Below are 18741 nucleotides of genomic sequence, written 5' to 3' on the forward strand. Positions count from 1 at the left end.
CAAATAAATGGAAACAGCAAAGATTATAATAAAGACTATCCTCTACATTATCCTCAAGTATCTATCCATACTACGGTGCAATCTTAACCCTAATTGTTCTCATTTTTAAAATCACAATCAAAGAGAATTAGATGTTTTCACTTAATTTCAGCTTCAAACAAATCCACAGAGGAAGTTTCAAAGGGAACACCCCTCCACCCAATTTAGATCTATTTCCTTTCAAAGATGGCCAACCTTCCATCATACAAAGGTTAAATAGAACTGGAATAGATTCAGAAAGTAACTCAGCTGTTACCATTTGATTTGAACACCATCATCTTGCCTTTCACCCTGTAAATTAAATAATCCTCAATTTCAACCCTTTGATGACTATGACATAATGCCACTATATACGGTTTGAATCATCTTCTGGGAGATTTGATCTGATTTGAAAAAGGTATTCTGCAGTTTCTTAGAATGCTATAAATGGTCTATGCAATGAGATTCTTAAGTCCCTGTCTCAAATAATACTTCCCTTACTGCAAACCCTGCCTGCCCCTTTTGTTAATTGTGTAGTAGGGGAATCACCTGTCCCCATGTCAGTGAGTGTAAGAGGTGAACTGAATCACAGCAGATTTGTCCATATTGTTATAGGGCTGTGGGTGCTAAATGGCTGGGTTCAATAAATGTCATAATTTAACTAGACCCAGACATGGGTCTGATATCCTGTTTTCACACATGTGTGTAATAGGTCATGTAACCTATTCAAAGCATGTGTGAAGGCTATTTGTCAGACCCTGTGTGCTGAGCAGGGTGCCAGCCATCCTTAAGTCCATGGAATCAACAAGTGTAAGACAAGTGTAAAAGTTAATTAACTCAGCCTAATTTCCTTTGAGGTGATGGCCTGGGGATAATGAGTCATTAGCACATCAAAGGAGTGTTGCCTTTGCATTAGAAAAGCAACGACAATGAAAGCTTAAGGGGGGAGGGACCAGTGTGATGCCAGCTGACAGGAGGAAGTTAGGAATTAGAGATGGCTGCTTTGCTGCTGAGTTGCAAGGCTGCAATGAGGGGAGAAACACAAATCTCTTTCAACGTGATGCTCCGAATCCCCCTCTAGCTAGGCATCAGGTTGCATATATGTGTAAATAATCCATATATCATAAAGACACCAAAGTCTCCGCTGTGCCTCATTTTTCCAAAAGGAAGCACAGCCCCTGGGTTAGCTCGCCTCGGACCTCTGCAATCTCACACTGCTATAGAGATTGGGGTGGCTTGTAACAATATTATGGAAGCCTTATAGTGGAAAACATGCTCCATTTCTTTAACAAGCTTCAAAAGCAAATTGTTAGTTGATACGCTGTTTACATCTGTAATGAAAGATGCACACAAATTAGGTTACAATATAAGACAACCAAGGGGAGTCTTTATTGCTGTCTCTGCTCCCCCACCCAACCTTCTATATCTCCAGCACCACTCCATTAAGACAATCAGAACTGACTGCTTGCAGAGGGCTTCTCTCCTTCAACTTCCTGCACATCATCCAATTTGGTTCCCTCCATTTCCTTTTTCCTGTCTTGCCCTCCTTTCTCCCTCCAGGCCCTACCCTGAGACTCAAAGAATTATTTTTCTTGGGCTCACAGTGCAGCAGTCACATCCCCACCCCCGGGTCCTCTCTCTCTCTCCCGACGTTCCTAGGGGGTGCAGGAGTGGTTCTGCAGCATTCACATAGCAATATGAGATTTAAATTGCCATTCTTGGCGTGCACATACATTTTGCTTGCAGTAACGGAGAGTTTGGTGCAAGAAAAAGCTAAAATAAGGTAATACAGATGGTCTGGCTCATGCTTGCCTTTTGCTGTTGCCGACAGCTTGATACAAAGAAGTGGAGGTTTAATGAGAATAGAGATGTGAAGAGTTCGTAATACTTGTTCATATCTTATAAGCAGATTCATGAAAAGCACAGTGAATCTTTCGAATAGTCACCACTATTTTCTGATCAGGATTTGTAAGTGATAGAACTGCAAATAACCCAGGAAAATGATTCTTTCAGATGCTGGCAGCATGTCTATCCATCTGCATGCCAGCTGCCTTATGCCAACCACAAAAATATGGATTGTATGAATTGCCCCATGAAGCACTTTAATCATATTTAAATTCATTTTTATAGCTATATATGCCCTTCTTTTGGAACTTTGTCCCACACTGTGTCCAGTGGGTCATGCTCATTAGAGAAAGAGGAACTTCTCATAAATTTCACCCAGGAATATTGGAAATAAGTTGCAGCCACCTTTCAAGTGAAATGTGAATTTCTCCCAACTGTGTGAGAGTCTGGTGCTAATACAAATGGGGGATTAAAAGCTTTAGCTGGAGTCAAGCATAGTGTAAAAGGCACCATACAGATTTCCCAAAATAACTCTAGCCATGCATCTCGATCCTTACAATTCAACTCTCTTGCTCTGCTAATCCTTGGCTTTACTGAACACACTGCAGCTGATTTGGGGATGTGTATAAACAGCATTAGGAACTAGGTCAGTAGAATGAAGTTACATCTTGCATACGTGTATGATATAACAACTTCAGCTGTTATTAATGACTATGCATCAAAAAGCATGGGGGCGACTATTAAAATACACATTTTTCACTCTAACCAGATTGATCTTTGTAGACAAAAATAAAAAGTTCCTTTAACTCCAGTATTGAAACCTGCAAACTTGCAAGGAGCAGGGCCAGCCCACCCATGACACGCCATGAGGCAACTGCCTCAGCTGGCAGAATTCAGAAGCAGCAGGTTATGCCGCTGAGACCACTGCCACAGCTGCTGAGGCTTACTGCCAATAGACTGCTTCTCCTCCTCTAGCAGCTGCCCCTCTCCGGGCCTCGGTGGGGGTGGCTTCCTGCTTCAGCTTCTGGTGGCGAGGATCTGCAAATGCTTCTCCTTGAGAAGAAGCACTTTCAGAGTCCCGTCACTCTCCAGAGAGGTGAGAGAAAAATCTATGCTTGGATGTCCCATTCATAAACGTGCACAGTAATCTTAAACTGCACTACTACAGCTACCCAGTAGAATTATCTGGTGAGTCCTGAAGCCTGGCTCTTGTCTTCTGTAGCTACACTATGCACTACACTATAGTTTCAAGTCACTACATATAGCCTCTCCCTCTCCCTCTCCCTCTCTCTCCCTCTCTCTCTCTAACACACACACACACACACACACACACACACACACACTGAGCTAGTCCAGCTATATCAAGCCCCCTTTAAAAAGCAGGGATTAGAGGAGGAGGCTTCCGTTTGTCAACATCATTCATTTCGGATCCTCAGACAAAAGAGATGGTTTAAAAGAAAATATCCATGCTATCCTTCTTTTCTCTCCTACCTAAACTGTTCAACCAGGAGGGAATGTTCAGCTAAGTGTTAGGAACAGTTCTGACTGGCTCTCTCTGTGTGTGTAACTTGGATTTGTTCTCAGCAGATACCTAGCCAGACAGAAGAGAATGCAATCCCAGTTTACAGCATCATGTGCCCTCATTTGAAAAGAAAAGAAAAGAAGTCTCTTGCCCATATGTCTCCCGTTTCCTGGCAAAGCTGATTCTCCCTTGTTCTAATAACCCCTAAAACTGCTCTGCTTCGTTGTTTCTCCCCTCCTTCATTTTTTTATTATTCTCCTCCCCTTCTCTCAAGGCATCTGTCTTCCCTCACAATGCTCTCCCTAGAAAAGAGGTTGTTTAGTTAACATTGCATAACATAAAACACAACATAAAGCAAATATGTCCCAGTATTTCCCGCACTCCTGGTAAAGGAAGCACCCAACGATTTTTAATCAGGCAAGAAAAAAGCAGGAATAGGACTTGACACTGTCTGAATTAGTAGCTCCACCTGCCTGGGGGGTGTGGGTGTGCGGCGTGTGTGCTGGAGATTTATGCTGGAAGTGTGTGTGGCAATTCTGCAAATCAGAATGGAGTCTGACAGAAAAAAGCACCTTGCCTATAGCCAGATCTGGAGACAAGTGGATTGGGGAGCCGAGGGTGGTTGGAAAACTCCTGAGGTGGACGACAGGCTCAGCTCTGGAATTTCCCTCCCACAACTTTGAGTTTTTAATATGGACAAAAATTAATAATAAATATGTTACTGAGCAAGCCAGGCACCAGTTAAAAATCCAGCAATCATTGAAATGCAGGTTTATAGGGAAATAACAATATTCATCACCTATACTTGGTCACTGTTGCTTCTAAAATAATATGTGTCCTAAAAGCACAGGGAAGTGGAAGGCGAATAACTTCTGGCCTAGCCAGCTTAAGGCATTTTGGCACCTCAGGCAAACAAGAAAATGTCATATACACCCCCACCTGGTATTGAGAGGTAGACTCTTCCTGAACCTGGGGGCTCTATATGTTTCCTACTGTAAACAGGGTTAGGATTGCAGCTTCTTGTAAGACAGAAGATTTGCAAAGTGTGTGTGTGTGGGGGGGTGTTATTTGGTTGCTTCGTGCTGCTCTAGATGGCCGTGTGAAGGATTTGCCTGCCCTCTGGGGCTGTTGGATCCGACACTATTGTTGCCCTCCACACACTGTTGATGGAAAAGACCAGTGGTGTGAAGTATGCTTCCCTTCCACTCCCTGACTCCATACCCTGCACTTCAAGGGAAGCAATTCCCCCAACAGCAAGAATGACACTCCAGCCAATGATTTTTGCCCAGGAGGAGCGTTTGTATGCTGGCCTCATCCACCGCTACCTTGACATGAGCAATGGTGGGATCTGGAGAAGGAGGTGCTTTGGAAGAGGCAGAAACTGCACACGGTGGCCGGCAACTGCCTTCTTCCTTCCCACCTCCTTTCCGAAATCGTGATATATTGCCATATCACAATGTTTAGCTGGCAGTATATTACAATGTTGCAAAGCCGTTATTGCCCAGTCCTGTGGCCAGTCCTGGCAAGGATGGAATGGAAATCAGGTAGAAAGAAAGGTGTGTTGGGGGGGGGGGGACTGGAAGAAATTGATTAATGATTAGATTAAGCTGAAGGAATTGGGGGATGAATAGCCTGGGTGGTGAAGCAGATAGATCAAAAGGGAAATTTTGACATTTCTCAAATAAATAAAATATCAGAAATGATGAGAGAATTACTGCCTACTCAATTTACTGAGGAGAAAAGCAGCAGAAAATTGGTTTGAACAATAGGCAGATCAATTTCTTCGAAACTTCCTAGGTTTGTACCTAATTCAATACACATTTGCCTTTTCAGGCTGAAATGAATGAAACTAAAGTTCTATTTAAGGGACTTCAAACAAACATCCTTATTCTTATTTGCCTTTTAAGAACACTCACACTGACTTGCTTTGGGCGAACATATATTGGTATAATAAGCCAAATTATTTTAAATTTTTCTACAGCCTTTGGCCCTAATATGCACCTTCAGGACATTTTATAAAAAGGGAAAATACAAAAAAATCACTCTAGACAGGAATAAAATTGAAATGGAACATTATAATGAAAACAAAGTAAATATGTACAATGTCAAATTGAAAACCACGGAAAGCAGGTAGAATAAAAATGTTTTCCTGTTTGCTTAAAAATCATCAGTGCAATCTTATGCTTGCCTACCCAGAAGTAAATTCCACTGAGTTAAATCTGTTTTACTCCCAGTCTAAGTGTGTATAGACTTCAATCTCATACACACTTACCTAGAAGTTAAGTCCTGTTGAACACAGGACATACTTCTGAGAAAATCTGTATAGAATAACACTGCAATTATACCTGAACAGAACATTTGGTAACTGGAATATTCATCCAACCCTGCTTTTGTAAAACAACAGAGTAGTTTTACTGGCTATATATAATTATCTGGCTTACATTCACTCAGGAATCAAGTATCCTTACAAAGCAGTTATGAAGACATTTAAGGAATGTAAAAACAAGACAGAACTCTGAATTCTGGGAATGGCTAGAGAAGATGAAGAAACAATATAGTTGACTAATTCTGCCATCCAGTTGGTACATCAGCAACATGGAGTGGTGACTCATCTCATCATGAGAATGCCAACACTAGATGTTTATACAACAAACAAGTGCTTGCACATATTATTTTAAAATAAGTAGTTGGTCATGCTTATCGGTAGAAGAGAGGTTATTTGATCTGGCAAATATAACTTCCAGCATTTCCATTACTTCATCATGGAATATTGTTAGAGAGTACTAAATCTGCATCACAACAAAAGACACCCATTATTAAATGTGTGCTACAGGATCATCCAAGAACAATTTTGCAACACATTTAGAAGCTTCTTTGGTGATTTACCATCTGTCATGGGATCTTCATACAACTACTATGCAATTCCAATACAGTGGTACCTCGAGTTAAGAACTTAATTTGTTCTGGAGGTCCATTCTTAACCTGAAACTGTTCTTAACCTGAGGTACCACTTTAGCTAATGGGGCCTCCCGCTGCCGCGCTGCCACGCGATTTCTGTTCTCATCCTGAAGCAAAGTTCTTAACCCAAGGTACTATTTCTGGGTTAGAGGAGTCTGTAATCTGAAGCGTCTGTAACACGAAGCGTCTGTAACCCAAGGTACCACTGTATTCCTTTTTTTCTTTTGTTTTGTGCTTATCTGGGTCAAATTATGATTTTGACATGAGGCTGCAAATGTATAAATATTTATCTCAGAGTAATTCCTTACTAGACATGCATAGATTTGCACTATTACAAACAAAATGAGAACAGACTGAAGGATATTTTCAATCATGATGAAGGTGAGTGCCAGTCCAAGACAAAGGGCAACACAGCATCTCCTCTACTATCAACTGAGTCTTACTTCAACATTGGCACTGGCCTTCACAGCACCTGAATGAGCACGGTGCGGATGCAGGGCAGGGCATATGGTACACACAGCTCCAGCACTTGGCCATTGCTTCCCATTCCTCAGCATCCCCTGTCAGTGGTAGCCTCCTCACACTGCACAATAGTAAGGCTGGTCCTGTGAATTATCAACACCTGCTCTGTGAGATAAATTTTAGAACTAACCACCTCGCAATATTTCACTTTGGACCAGGAAAGCAGTATATTAGTGTATTACCAGGAAAACGGTGCCTCTGATGCCCCCAGAGCTGGAGAAGGGAAAGGGAGAAAATACAAAGAAGGGGAAAAGGACACATGTTGAGCACTCTTTACACATTGGCTGGCCACCTTCTCAAAGTATCTGGGTATGATTGCCGCAGCATACCCAGAGAGGGGCTGTCACCTTTTGAATTACCCATGTGTCCTCTTGAAATTGCAAGCCATGACAGGCAATATGGCTGCCATGGAGTGTGACATCAGGTTCCACAAGAGGGCTTCTAATAACTCTTGCTCCAGATGCGACTTGAAAGACACTGACGTAGCTAGAAGTAGTAGAGAAGAAGCCCAAACCAGCTAAATTGGCCAAGCCTGCCCACAGCAGCAATCCCTTCCGCAAGGTGTGTTGCACATATAATCAAGGAGCTTGCAACAGGGCACAATACAGGTTCATTCATGGCTGTGCCTGTTGCCTCAGGCCTCACCCCACACTTCCTGCAATAAGACCCACCTTCCCTTCCTTAGTTCCCAGGGCTTTGGCCCCAGGGCCTCATGTAAGAATACTGGTTTGTACACACCTATTGCCAGAAACAGAACCTAAAAATGAAACATTGTGCTCCTTAGGCCCATCCTTGATCAAACTAGGGGCCCTATATTCATTCCTTCATATTTATCCAGATCAGCAGGTCACTTAACCAGAAATCCGTCAGCGAGCACCCAAAAATCGCCACAAGAAGAAAATGAGAAAGAGAAGATTGCAGGCAGGATAGCTGGTCTATTTGCTGCCCCACCCTTAAAGAAACTCCAGGTGTTTCCTTTGGACACTGTGTCCTAGAAGGCCCGGGCAAGTACCGGTTAATTCACCATCTGTTCTGTCTTAAAGGGATATTGGTAAACAATGCTATCCTCCACACACTATGCTCAGGGTGGTATGCCTCCTCTGACTATGCAGGAAAGTTAAGGGCAGATGCCCTGGTGCCCTCAAGGCAGAGTTCCTTTTGTCTACTTCCTGTATACCCAGAAGATTTCACCTTTCTGGGCTTCAAATACAATGGCTACTCATATATCAATAAGGCCACACACATGGACTGCTCCTTTGTGTATGCAGCCTTCAAAACCTCTAGCACTTCTGGAACGGCACTGAAGAACAGGTAAGGAGTGCACCAGGTAACTCATTATTTGGACGGTTCTCCAATGATGGGGCCCACAGCTTCACTCCCTCCTAGCATCTTTTGACTCATTAGTGACAGAATTTGGCATCCCATTGGCAGCGGGTAAGACCGAGGGCCCTTCCTCTAAATTGCCTTACCTCAACATCAATCTGGACACTGAAGCTCAGAACTCCTGCTTCCCTGAGTCTAAGCCCAGGGGCCTCAGAGATCACAGCTGCTATTACAAAGGAAGGCCACCTTACACAAGGTGCAGTCCCTCATGGGGCACCTTAACTTTGTCTGTTTGGTAATGGCCCCAGGCAGGGCCTTCTACACTTGTTTGGCCCCCATTACTGCTGGAGCACTTGCTCCTCACCACCACCTTAGGATAATTCAGGGGATTAAAGGACCTGAAAGTGTTGTTGGCCTCCTTCAAACATACAATGTGGTCGCTGGCAGACACCAATATTTATGATGAGACTTGAGGTATACTTCAAGAGTTCTGGGCCTGGGTCCACAAATATACCGTATTTTTTGCACCATAACACTCACTTTTTTCCTCCTAGAAAGTAAGGGGAAATGTCTGTGCGTGTTATGGAGGAAACGCCTACGGGTAGCATGCCTACGGATTTTCCTCCTCTAAAAACTACGTGCGTGTTATGGTCAGGTGCGTGTTATAGAGCGAAAAATACGGTATATACCATCAGCTTGTGAACACAAATTACAATTAAAAGAAAAAAGACCTATGCAGTCTCATATACTGCTGAAAACATGTGGATACAGAGACAGATCTGCGTCGAATACATATGAGAAATACACCTTACATGACAGTCTTGCTGTTGTGGTATTTCCTACTTGACAAAAGAGAGATTGTGCATGCCTGCTGTGCAAATCCTTCCTACAGCTTCTGCAGGTCACAGTAAGATTAAAGATGTAATTCTCCTTGAAAGGGTCCTAACTAGCTTCCTCCATTTATGTAACTGAAGTGGGATGACCTTGGTTCACAATTTTAAAATGGCATATGAAACAGAAAAAGTTCACCCACTTAATTAAAATTCAAATAACAAGGCTCTCCCGCCCATGACAATCTGTTAATGACAAGGTAAAAAAAGAAAATATAAGCACTCAAATATTTCATCCCAAGATGGTTGTATATTCAGATACTATGACAATATGCTGCTAAATATAGCATAGATGCCTAGCATAACAGTGTCATCTTCCAGTTAAGTAATAAATTTTATGATGAGAGATCAAGAAATTATTTATATAGCAGAGTCATGTGTAAGTTACAACACAGCAAGTGATCATTTAAAAATGGAGGCTAATTTGAACAAATTAAATAACATCAAATTGAAATATTAGGAAATATCTCAGCTTTAACAATTATACTTTAAAATACTAAAACAATGGTCAAGCTTCCAAACAAAATAACATTTTCAAGGAATCCGGACCTTGGCAACTACATCCTAGGTTGCCTGCCAAATATGTAGAGTTGGGACACACCTAATGCTAAAACAAATGATGTGCAACTTTGTGGTCTCCTAGAGAGAAGATCACGGTTGCTTTGCTCCTCCTGCACTGCTGTGAGCTAAGCCATGGTTTGGGTCAGTGTGTTATTCAAACCTGGACTCACCCAGACAAACCATTTTAAAAAAATATTTTAAAAAAGTTAAAATACAGCTTTGTCCACTGCCATAATACCACAGAACAATCAGGCAAACCATGAGGTGTTACCAAAGTTTGTTCTGGAGGAGTAAAACAATAAGTCCAAGTTCAGATGATGTAATAAGCCAAACCATGGCTTAGCTCAGAGCAGCACAGCAGCAGAATAAATTGGAAAGGAGAGCAGTGACAACTGTCTCCCCTCTACAAACCTGTGTATTTGCACCAAGTTACATGAAACCAGCTGATAGTGTGCAGTGCAATCCTACGTATCTTTATTCAGAAATAAGTCCCATTGTGTTCAGTGTAGCTTACTGCAAAATGTTGCATCCTACAGGTACTTTATAATTTTATCTGGTTCAAATATTGTTCCCTGTCCAAAATTTTCATGTGTGGAGGAGAAAAACCTACAAACACATAATTTTTTTAAAAAATGATTATATATGTATGGCCATTGCCTTTTAAAGAGCATCTCATTGGTATGAAAATTCAATACACAAGTTCACACTGCTATTACTGAGTCACGTTCCTGTTCACAGTTATGCATGGATCTGTCACAATGATTTTAAGCATAAGCCTTAAGGTATACACCTTCCATTAGATTGTTAGTGCAGAGCAAGTAAGCGGTTGGTTTTTCCAATCCCAGGAAAATAAACAAGGCAGAGCAAAGCAAGCTGTAGTTACACATTCCCCTTTCCTTAGGCTCCAGCATATTATTGTGTCTTGACTGTGGCAGAGAGGAAACAAGGAATACAATCATTAAAGCAGGACAAGACAATAAAAGAGAACAGCAAGGTAGCTCTCAGTCACTACAAACACGGGAGGAAGCCCTCTGCTCTTGCTGTTTGTTTCTGAGGCTTAGCTCTCAATACATCTTATTAAATGTCTTTATTTATTAATTAAATTTCTATACTGCCCTTCATCTGAGGATCGCAGGACACTTTACTATATCAAAACACAGAAACACATACCATAGTAACAAACAAAAACAACACACACCGGTTTGAAAGGCCATAGATTGTTTAATTAGCCAAAGGCCTAGAAGAATAGGAATGTTTTTGCCTAAAGATAAGCAATGAATATGCCAGGTAAGTCTCCCTGGAAAGAGCATCCTACAAGCCAGGGAGCCACCATAGAAAAGGCCCATTCTCATGTTGCCACCCTCCAGACCACTCTGTGTCACTAAGACCACCTAAGCCTCAAATGACAGCAATGGATCTAAAAGCACCATCAAGCTGTGAACTGGCACCTTCAGAGGGAGTGTAACCCCATCAAAAGTGTAACCCCATCAAGGAAACCTCCCATTCACCCTGTCTAAGGAACCACCTACTAACAGTGCGTCAATCTGATCTAGATTGAGCTTCAGTTTGTTGACTCTCATCCAGTACATTATCGAGGCAAGACAACAGTTCAGAAAAACCGCAGCCACACCTGCAGATGTAAAGGAGAGGCAGAGCTGTGTGCCATCAGCATATTGCTGACAACGTTAAACAGCATAGGGGATAAAATGGAACCCTGAGGAACCCCACATTGAAAGCTCCACAGGGCCGAAGAGCACTCCCAAAGCTCCCTCTGGAAACTACCATCCAAGTAGGACCAGAAACACAGCAAAGCAGGGCCACCCACTCCTAACTCTGCTTAAAAACATCCAATGAATGCGGTTCCACCACCTTATGAGGGAGTCTGTTCTACTGTCAAACACCTCTTACCATCAGAAAGCTCTTCTTGATTAGGGGAAAGTCTTTAGCAAAAAATGTGTTTATTAGGCAAGATAACCAATGTTTGTATATTAGGAGAAATTCGCATTAAAATTCTAGTGCCCTTTTAAAAAATAAAAATAAAATAAATTCACAAACTGATATGAAAATGCAGAGAACTTCATTTAAGATTGGGGGAGAAATGGGAAACAGTTAAAGTTCTTCTCATGTCATTATGTTATGAGCAGGTTTTCAATTGTTAATTTCATTTGCCACATTAAGGGTTACTACAGGTTGATGTCTTGTTTCTCCAAGAATTGAAAACCCTTAGTCGGAAGTCCTTTCAAGCACCTTCAGATTGCTTCAAGTATCCCATTTATACTACCTTTTTTATTAATTCTCCTAAAATTGCTTTTCAGCTCTTCACATAAACTCTCCAAAATTTATTCTCTTGTGAAGCGAAAGATTCAGAGTTGATACTGCAGGTCTTATGTGTAAGCTCTTAATGCTTTGAGAATACTTTTTATGGGAAAGATATATAGCAGAATGACATGGAAAGTAAACTTGCTTGAGATAGTGTTGTGTATATCTACTATCTTTGACAATCTGAAGGCTTTACTCAACCTTCATTTGACATCTTGACATCAAATTTCAATTTCAAACTCAAATCAGTTGGCATTCTACTTACAGTGATATTAAAACACTTGCTATATCTTACATTAATGTTATTTATTTGGCTGACAGTTCCAAGTTTTAGATTTTCTTTTTTTAAAAAAACCATTTAATTACTTGATGAAATGATTAAATAAAATGTTACGGTCTCAATGCAAATGATAATTTGATTCCCTGAAGCTAACATCTTCTACTAAATACACATGAGTTATTGGGGGGGGGGGATTAATCCAGAAACAGCCACTGAATTATACGCAGAATGTTACAGTTATACATCACCACGTACAATGCTACAAGCTTCATTCAGGGAAACTCACACACCCAAATTTGTTTGAAACTTAAACCTAGATAAATAATTTGGAGATTTTGTTTCACTCAACCAACTAAGTTTGTAGGAAATGAAACAATCAAGGCAATTCTGCATTTTCAAGTTGTACACTACTTTTCTTTTAGACAGGAAATCTGAGGAAGACTTCTGTGGAACTCAAGAGCTTAACAAGCCAAGGGCTTGTACAAAACATTTGCACAAGTTATTAGATAAGAAACATGAGGATCGTGTTATAATGCAGACAAGATTTGAACCCCTTCATGAATTAGAATTGTATTTTTAAGATGCAGTTTCTGCTCACTGTTTAGGAGAATGTTTCTTACTTCCTAAATTAACATTAGCAATCAGATTCCCAATATCTGCCATTGTAATTCTTTTCATGATAGAGGAAAAAGCATATGGTGAGACCCTAAATAGCATGACGATCTTTATAACATGTGAAAATAAACCTCTGAAGTGGCATTAGACCCTATTATTTTGTCATTAAACTCACATTAAGAAGTTCACTTATGTTTGGTGCAGTTTCTAAATTTAGACTTGGATTTATTTGTATTTTAACTGAACTGGAAATCTTGGGTAAGGAGACACTGAGTTTTAACTGCATGATTTTATCAGGTGGGGGCGGAGAAAGAGTGTTTATTTTAAAGCACTTCAGATCATGTCCCCCTTGCTCCCTTTTGTTCTCAAAGCATCGCCAAGAATAACTGAGGATACAATTCAGTACAGTTTCAGAGTTTTGGTGGGGATGGCAAATATATAACTGAATTATTGCAGATTTAGCAAACAAACCAATATCTTCTCTGACACTGATATAACAGAAATGCTAAGACACACCTTCACATATTGGTAGGTGTATTAAGATAAATCACCAAGCTTAATTGAGACTTTGCAGAATTCATATTATTGAACAAAAAATAACAGTGAAGAACAACTTAATACAATACTTAGTAACCACATTTTGGTCCAAGTTACCCAAGCTATTACAGGAACAAGTCCAATATCTGATAGCAGTTTCATTTTATATTGTGGTATACATATAACCCTAAGATATTTGTGCCACGAACCAGTTCATGAATGTTTTTATATGTTTCATACCTTATATGGCACTCGCTGGTGTTTACAATGTGGTGAAAGAGTAACTGAACAAAAAAGACTAAGTTAATAGCCACTGGCATCACCTTTAATTGCAGATCTGAAGATGGAATTAAAAGATTGTGTGTCCATTAAAGTACATCATGTCCAAGTGGTTTTGGACTCTTATCCAGTGCTCAAAAACACTGGCCGTATCAAACATGTTGCTTCCAGAAAGGGATAATATTTTCATTATAATTTTAATCTATTCTCAATGCAGTCATGCAATCAAAGCATTCTTAACGCAAAAGACATGTTTAAGAGACCTTTCATGTAATTTGTGAGTGGTGCTCCTTGCCAGGGACATATTGCACCAGCTGCCTATGAGCCCCTGAACAAGTTTTAAGATATGATGTCCTAAGCAACTCTGGGCCAGGTTACCTGAAATATCATTTCCCCCTGCCCTGCAATCGAGTTAGCTTTGCTATGGCCTTCTGATGATTGGTTTGTGGTAATAGGTTATTTCACTGGTGGTACCAATGATATAGAATGCTCTCCCTGGTGAAATACGTGAGGCCCCATTCCACTGTCTCTTGAAGACATGTCTGTTTAGACAACCATTACTCTAATCTCCTGACTTGAAACGCCTGCCTTAATTGTTTTAATTGCTATTTTGACTGTTTCAATTGTTATGCTGCTCTAATCAACTTGTTTATTGTACATTTTAATTGCAGATTTTAACGTTTTGTTGGAATTGTTTAATTTTGCATTTTAATTATATGTGGCTATTTTTTTATAATTGTTTTTACACTCGGACACAGCTTAGAATTCATTTGGGCAAGCAAGAGGTATATAAATAAATAACAACAATAACAATGATTTGATTGGGGGAAATAAAACAATTCAAATGCTTATGTGGAAAAGCAAACACGTTAAACAAAAAATGCCAAAATAAGCTAGATACATTTAAGGAATGCACCATGCTAGAATTGATTATGAACTAGAAAGAAAGAATAAATAAGCAGAATAAAAACTAATCAGAAATACCTTTCATTCCTGAAAACTAAGTAGAGAGTCTATTGAAGAATAGCTGATATAAAAGGTCTACAGTTTTGTTTTCCAAGTCAGACTAACTCTGCCATCTTTATCCTTCATTAGTTCCCTCGTTTAGTATGCATGTATTGTCCAAATGAGAAGACGAATTAAGCATTGCAGCTATTATAGCATGTGATCTTCACTTGCAATTTTCAAGAGCTTTTGATAAATAGGGTTGCCTGAACATGAAAAAAGGATATGTGAGTAGAATATATAATCTCTTTAGAAACTGATGGCCATTTTTTCAATGGTTAATTTCTGAGTATGAGTGGGCCTAAAGCCATCAGGCAGCAGCAAACCTTTTACAAAAGCACACACCTAGTTTTCTTGTAAATCTTATTTAATTTCTTTATAGAATTATATATATTACTACTACTACTACTACTACTACTACTACTACATTTTCATCCCACCTTTCCTCCAAAGAGCTCAGTGTGGCATACATGGTCTTCTCTATCTGCCAAAACCCTCTTGTCTTCACAACAGCTCATCCAATAATTTGCCACAATCATTTGTCGTCTTGGCTAGGTCACAGCAGGAGTGGGGTTGGCTATTCTCCAAGCCTAAACCATGCCCATCCTCCTGTTTCCACGGACCACCTGAAAACCAATAAAGGCCTTAGATTTTTCTGCCTGCTTCACCTGTAGCAATTGTAATGTACTATGCTAGATACTGGGACGCGGGTGGCGCTGTGGGCTAAAGCCTCAATGCCTAGGGCTTGCCGATCGAAAGGTCGGCGGTTCGAATCCCCGCGGCGGGGTGCGCTCCCGCTGCTCGGTCCCAGCGCCTGCCAACCTAGCAGTTCGAAAGCACCCCCGGGGGCAAGTAGATAAATAGGTACCGCTTACCAGCGGGAAGGTAAACGGCGTTCCGTGTGCGGCTCTGGCTCGCCAGAGCAGCGTTGTCACGCTGGCCACGTGACCCGGAAGTGTCCCCGGACAGCGCTGGCCCCCGGCCAATAGATGTGAGATGGGCGCACAAACCCCAGAGTCTGTCAAGACTGGCCCGTTCGGGCAGGGGTACCTTTACCTTTACCTTTATGCTAGATACTGTATGATTTTTCTATTGTACTTTTACAGACATGCCACAGACCACCTGAATGAATTTTATAGACTACTGGTGGTTCATGGACTACGGTTTGGGAACCCCTGACCTAGGCAGCAGTTATGCTTGCTTGTTACTAACTTTAGCTGGTTGGCTAGCTGCCTCACCTAGTCACAAGAGGCTGGATGTATATTCATCAGGGATAGGTAATATTGGATTCCCTGCATTGGCAGGGGGTTGGATTAGATGACATCTGAGCCCTGTCCAGTTCTGTGAATCAATCTGATAATGAGACAGATGGTCGACTAACACATTCATATTAAACACATTTACTAGGGTGGAAGTCCCATTGACCATGATACTTACTTCCAAGTAAGCATTCATAGGATTAAACTGTTAATTTCTCACTTGTAAGACTGCAAAAAATAAAGTAATAATATATACAATTAAAAGTGTCTGTTACATGCCTAAATATTGTGAGCTCACAGGAAAAGCAGCTGTCTCTTAATTTTGTTTCTTTGTCCACTCATTGTTCTGGATAATCTGAGACTGTATTGTTTCCATTTCTTAGAAAAGTAAAGTGCCTGTTTTTCTAGAAAAAACATTTGACATTCAATACTTTTTTTTCCTGCTGAAAGCAAATAATCCACTTGAATGCTTTATCAACTAGCTATATTGCGAGAAAATATAAGACCTCTTAGAATCATATGAAAACTATATTATATTCTCTGGAATTTATGGGATTTTTTAAAGAGACAGAATGGGAGATTTAGATTTAGCATTATATATAATATTTCAACTCCAAGTCCTTCTCAGCAGTGCAGTAGGTTGCCAAAGGAAGGTGGAAAATGTTCTTACTTGGAGGGTTTCTAGGAGAGTTTGGGTAGACATCCGTCAATGAATCTTTTGATATGGACTATATTGTTCCATCTTAAACATAGCTAGGACATCTCAACCCATCTGGCCCCCTCCTGTACGTGTGTGTTTCCCTGAAATGTCATGTCCCACCTTTCTTCTTCACATTTCTATGGTGCTGGAAATGTGGGGTGTGGGGAATGGAGACACACAATGCAGAGAAAACCACACACACTGTGTAGTTATAAATTACTGCCAGAGCACTTTTCATATGGGGAGGCCATACTGGCAGAATCATGCCAAGAAACATTCAAAGGACACACTGTAGAATTACTATATTGTTCAAAATTATTCAGTTTGGTAGAAATGTTCACACATGCAATAAAACACAGGCATGAAAGCTTGAAACAGCTTGTTCCATCCTTGCTCCCCTCGTTACAACAAAATGCATTCTATCACTTATTGCGCTTATTAAGTTGCCCTTATTAATGCTATTTTGGGAACCATCGTCATTTGCAATCCAAATCTTATCACATTGAAAGTTACGGTTATTATTAATAGGAAAAGCATTTTCACTTCTCCCAAACTAAATGTTTCCTTTCATACGTGATTTGGTCGTGCCCTGTTCTCTGTGCACATCAGATGCAGGAAATGATTGCTTAGGGAACACACAATGCAAGAAGAGGAAGAGGAAAAGGCTTATTGTGGAAAAGTAAGCACAGAAAGCACAAGATTAATGGGGGACATAGCACTCCTCTGCCAGCGTACTAAGCTGGCTGTCCTCCCTACAGAATGCAGGAGAAGATATTCAGAAAGCCAAAGTACTCCAAGCAACTCTGCCAATATAACAATCACTGCTTCCTTCAATACAGATCAGCTGCTATGCCAATTCTGTCAGCTTCTTTTTCTACTGGCTCTCAAACTACCAAGCTAAATAGAAAGCTTTCCTTTTTAGTTTAAGAACAAGAATTTGGGTTTGATTACATACTGTTGAGCTACAAAAGGTTCTTGTTCATAAGAGTCCCTTCTAATGCATCTTCGAAGAAAAGCCAACTTTGTTCACTTCTACACTAATGTATCATTGAGTGTTACTAACAGAAAATACTGAGTATATATGATACTGAATAAATATGATAACATTTTCATTTTAAAAAACCCAGTATGAGTTTTCAGCACAACTAATAAATACAGTGGTACCTCGGGTTAAGTACTTAATTCGTTCCGGAGGTCTGTACTTAACCTGAAACTGTTCTTAACCTGAAGCACCACTTTAGCTAATGGAGCCTCCTGCTGCTGCCGTGCCGCCAGAGCACAATTTCTGTTCTCATCCTGAAGCAAAGTTCTTAACCTGAAGCACTATTTCTGGGTTAGCGGAGTCTGTAACCTGAAGCGTATGTAACCTGAAGCATATGTAACCCGAGGTACCACTGTATATTTCATAACTGAATATGTATTAATTAGCCACATTTCACGGAAACCCATTTAAACTATGAGAAAACATACACCTTTATTCATTATTCATGTAAAAAGTCATTTTGCAAGGTTCACATGCATGAATGTATAAAAAGCTTTCCCCTCCATTGGAAACAATAACCAAACAATAATTCCTAATGTAAGCAGATGCACCCTACTCTTTTGTGTTTACATTTAATATTTAATTCTTGAAGTTTTTGCTTTTAAAATCCAATCAATTCCAAAAAGCATAATATAAAGGCAAAACACACATAAGCATATTAATTGAACATCTATAGTAGTCAATATTTATTGCAAGCCCACGCGCTAAACCCTGTACCCGGAGCCTACCCCCCCCCCCGAAATGAGACATGACAACAATGTATGGGTATCACCAAAAGCTGGGAGTTTGACCTATATGCTGCCGCTCTAAGGCCAGTGACCCGCAATCAACCCTTTAACAGGCCCTGCAAACACTGCCGCGTAGGGTACATGAAGATGTCACCCCCCATCTCGAAGATAGACTATAGGATACTGACCAAAGTTGTGACAAATTGCTACGGGGAAAGCAAAACCTGCCAATGCAGGGAAATTGATTCCCGGTTCTGAATGCAGCAACCATCTTACGACCATAGCAGCACCCGCTGACCTAGAAAGCCTGCAAAAGAAGACCATGCTATATTTTAGGG

The 18741-nt window shown here is 40.6% G+C and overlaps 2 protein-coding genes across 5 annotated transcripts in view; one reads left to right on the top strand and one right to left on the bottom strand.

The window, feature by feature from the left end:
* Positions 1-13218, top strand: part of LOC309527998 (uncharacterized protein) — an 86546-nt gene extending 73328 nt beyond the window's left edge. Inside the window, exon 5 of the mRNA XM_082215129.1 lies at positions 12661-13218. Coding sequence (XP_082071255.1) covers positions 12661-12818 — 158 coding nt within the window. The 3' untranslated portion in view covers positions 12819-13218. The remainder of the gene's footprint in view (positions 1-12660) is intronic.
* CHRM3 (cholinergic receptor muscarinic 3) overlaps positions 1-18741 on the bottom strand; it is a 248872-nt gene that overhangs the window by 46000 nt on the left and 184131 nt on the right. The gene's annotated exons all lie outside the window — the stretch shown is intronic.

The sequence above is a fragment of the Podarcis vaucheri genome (assembly GCF_965113315.1).
Source record: "Podarcis vaucheri genome assembly, chromosome: 3".
NCBI lineage: Eukaryota > Metazoa > Chordata > Lepidosauria > Squamata > Lacertidae > Podarcis > Podarcis vaucheri.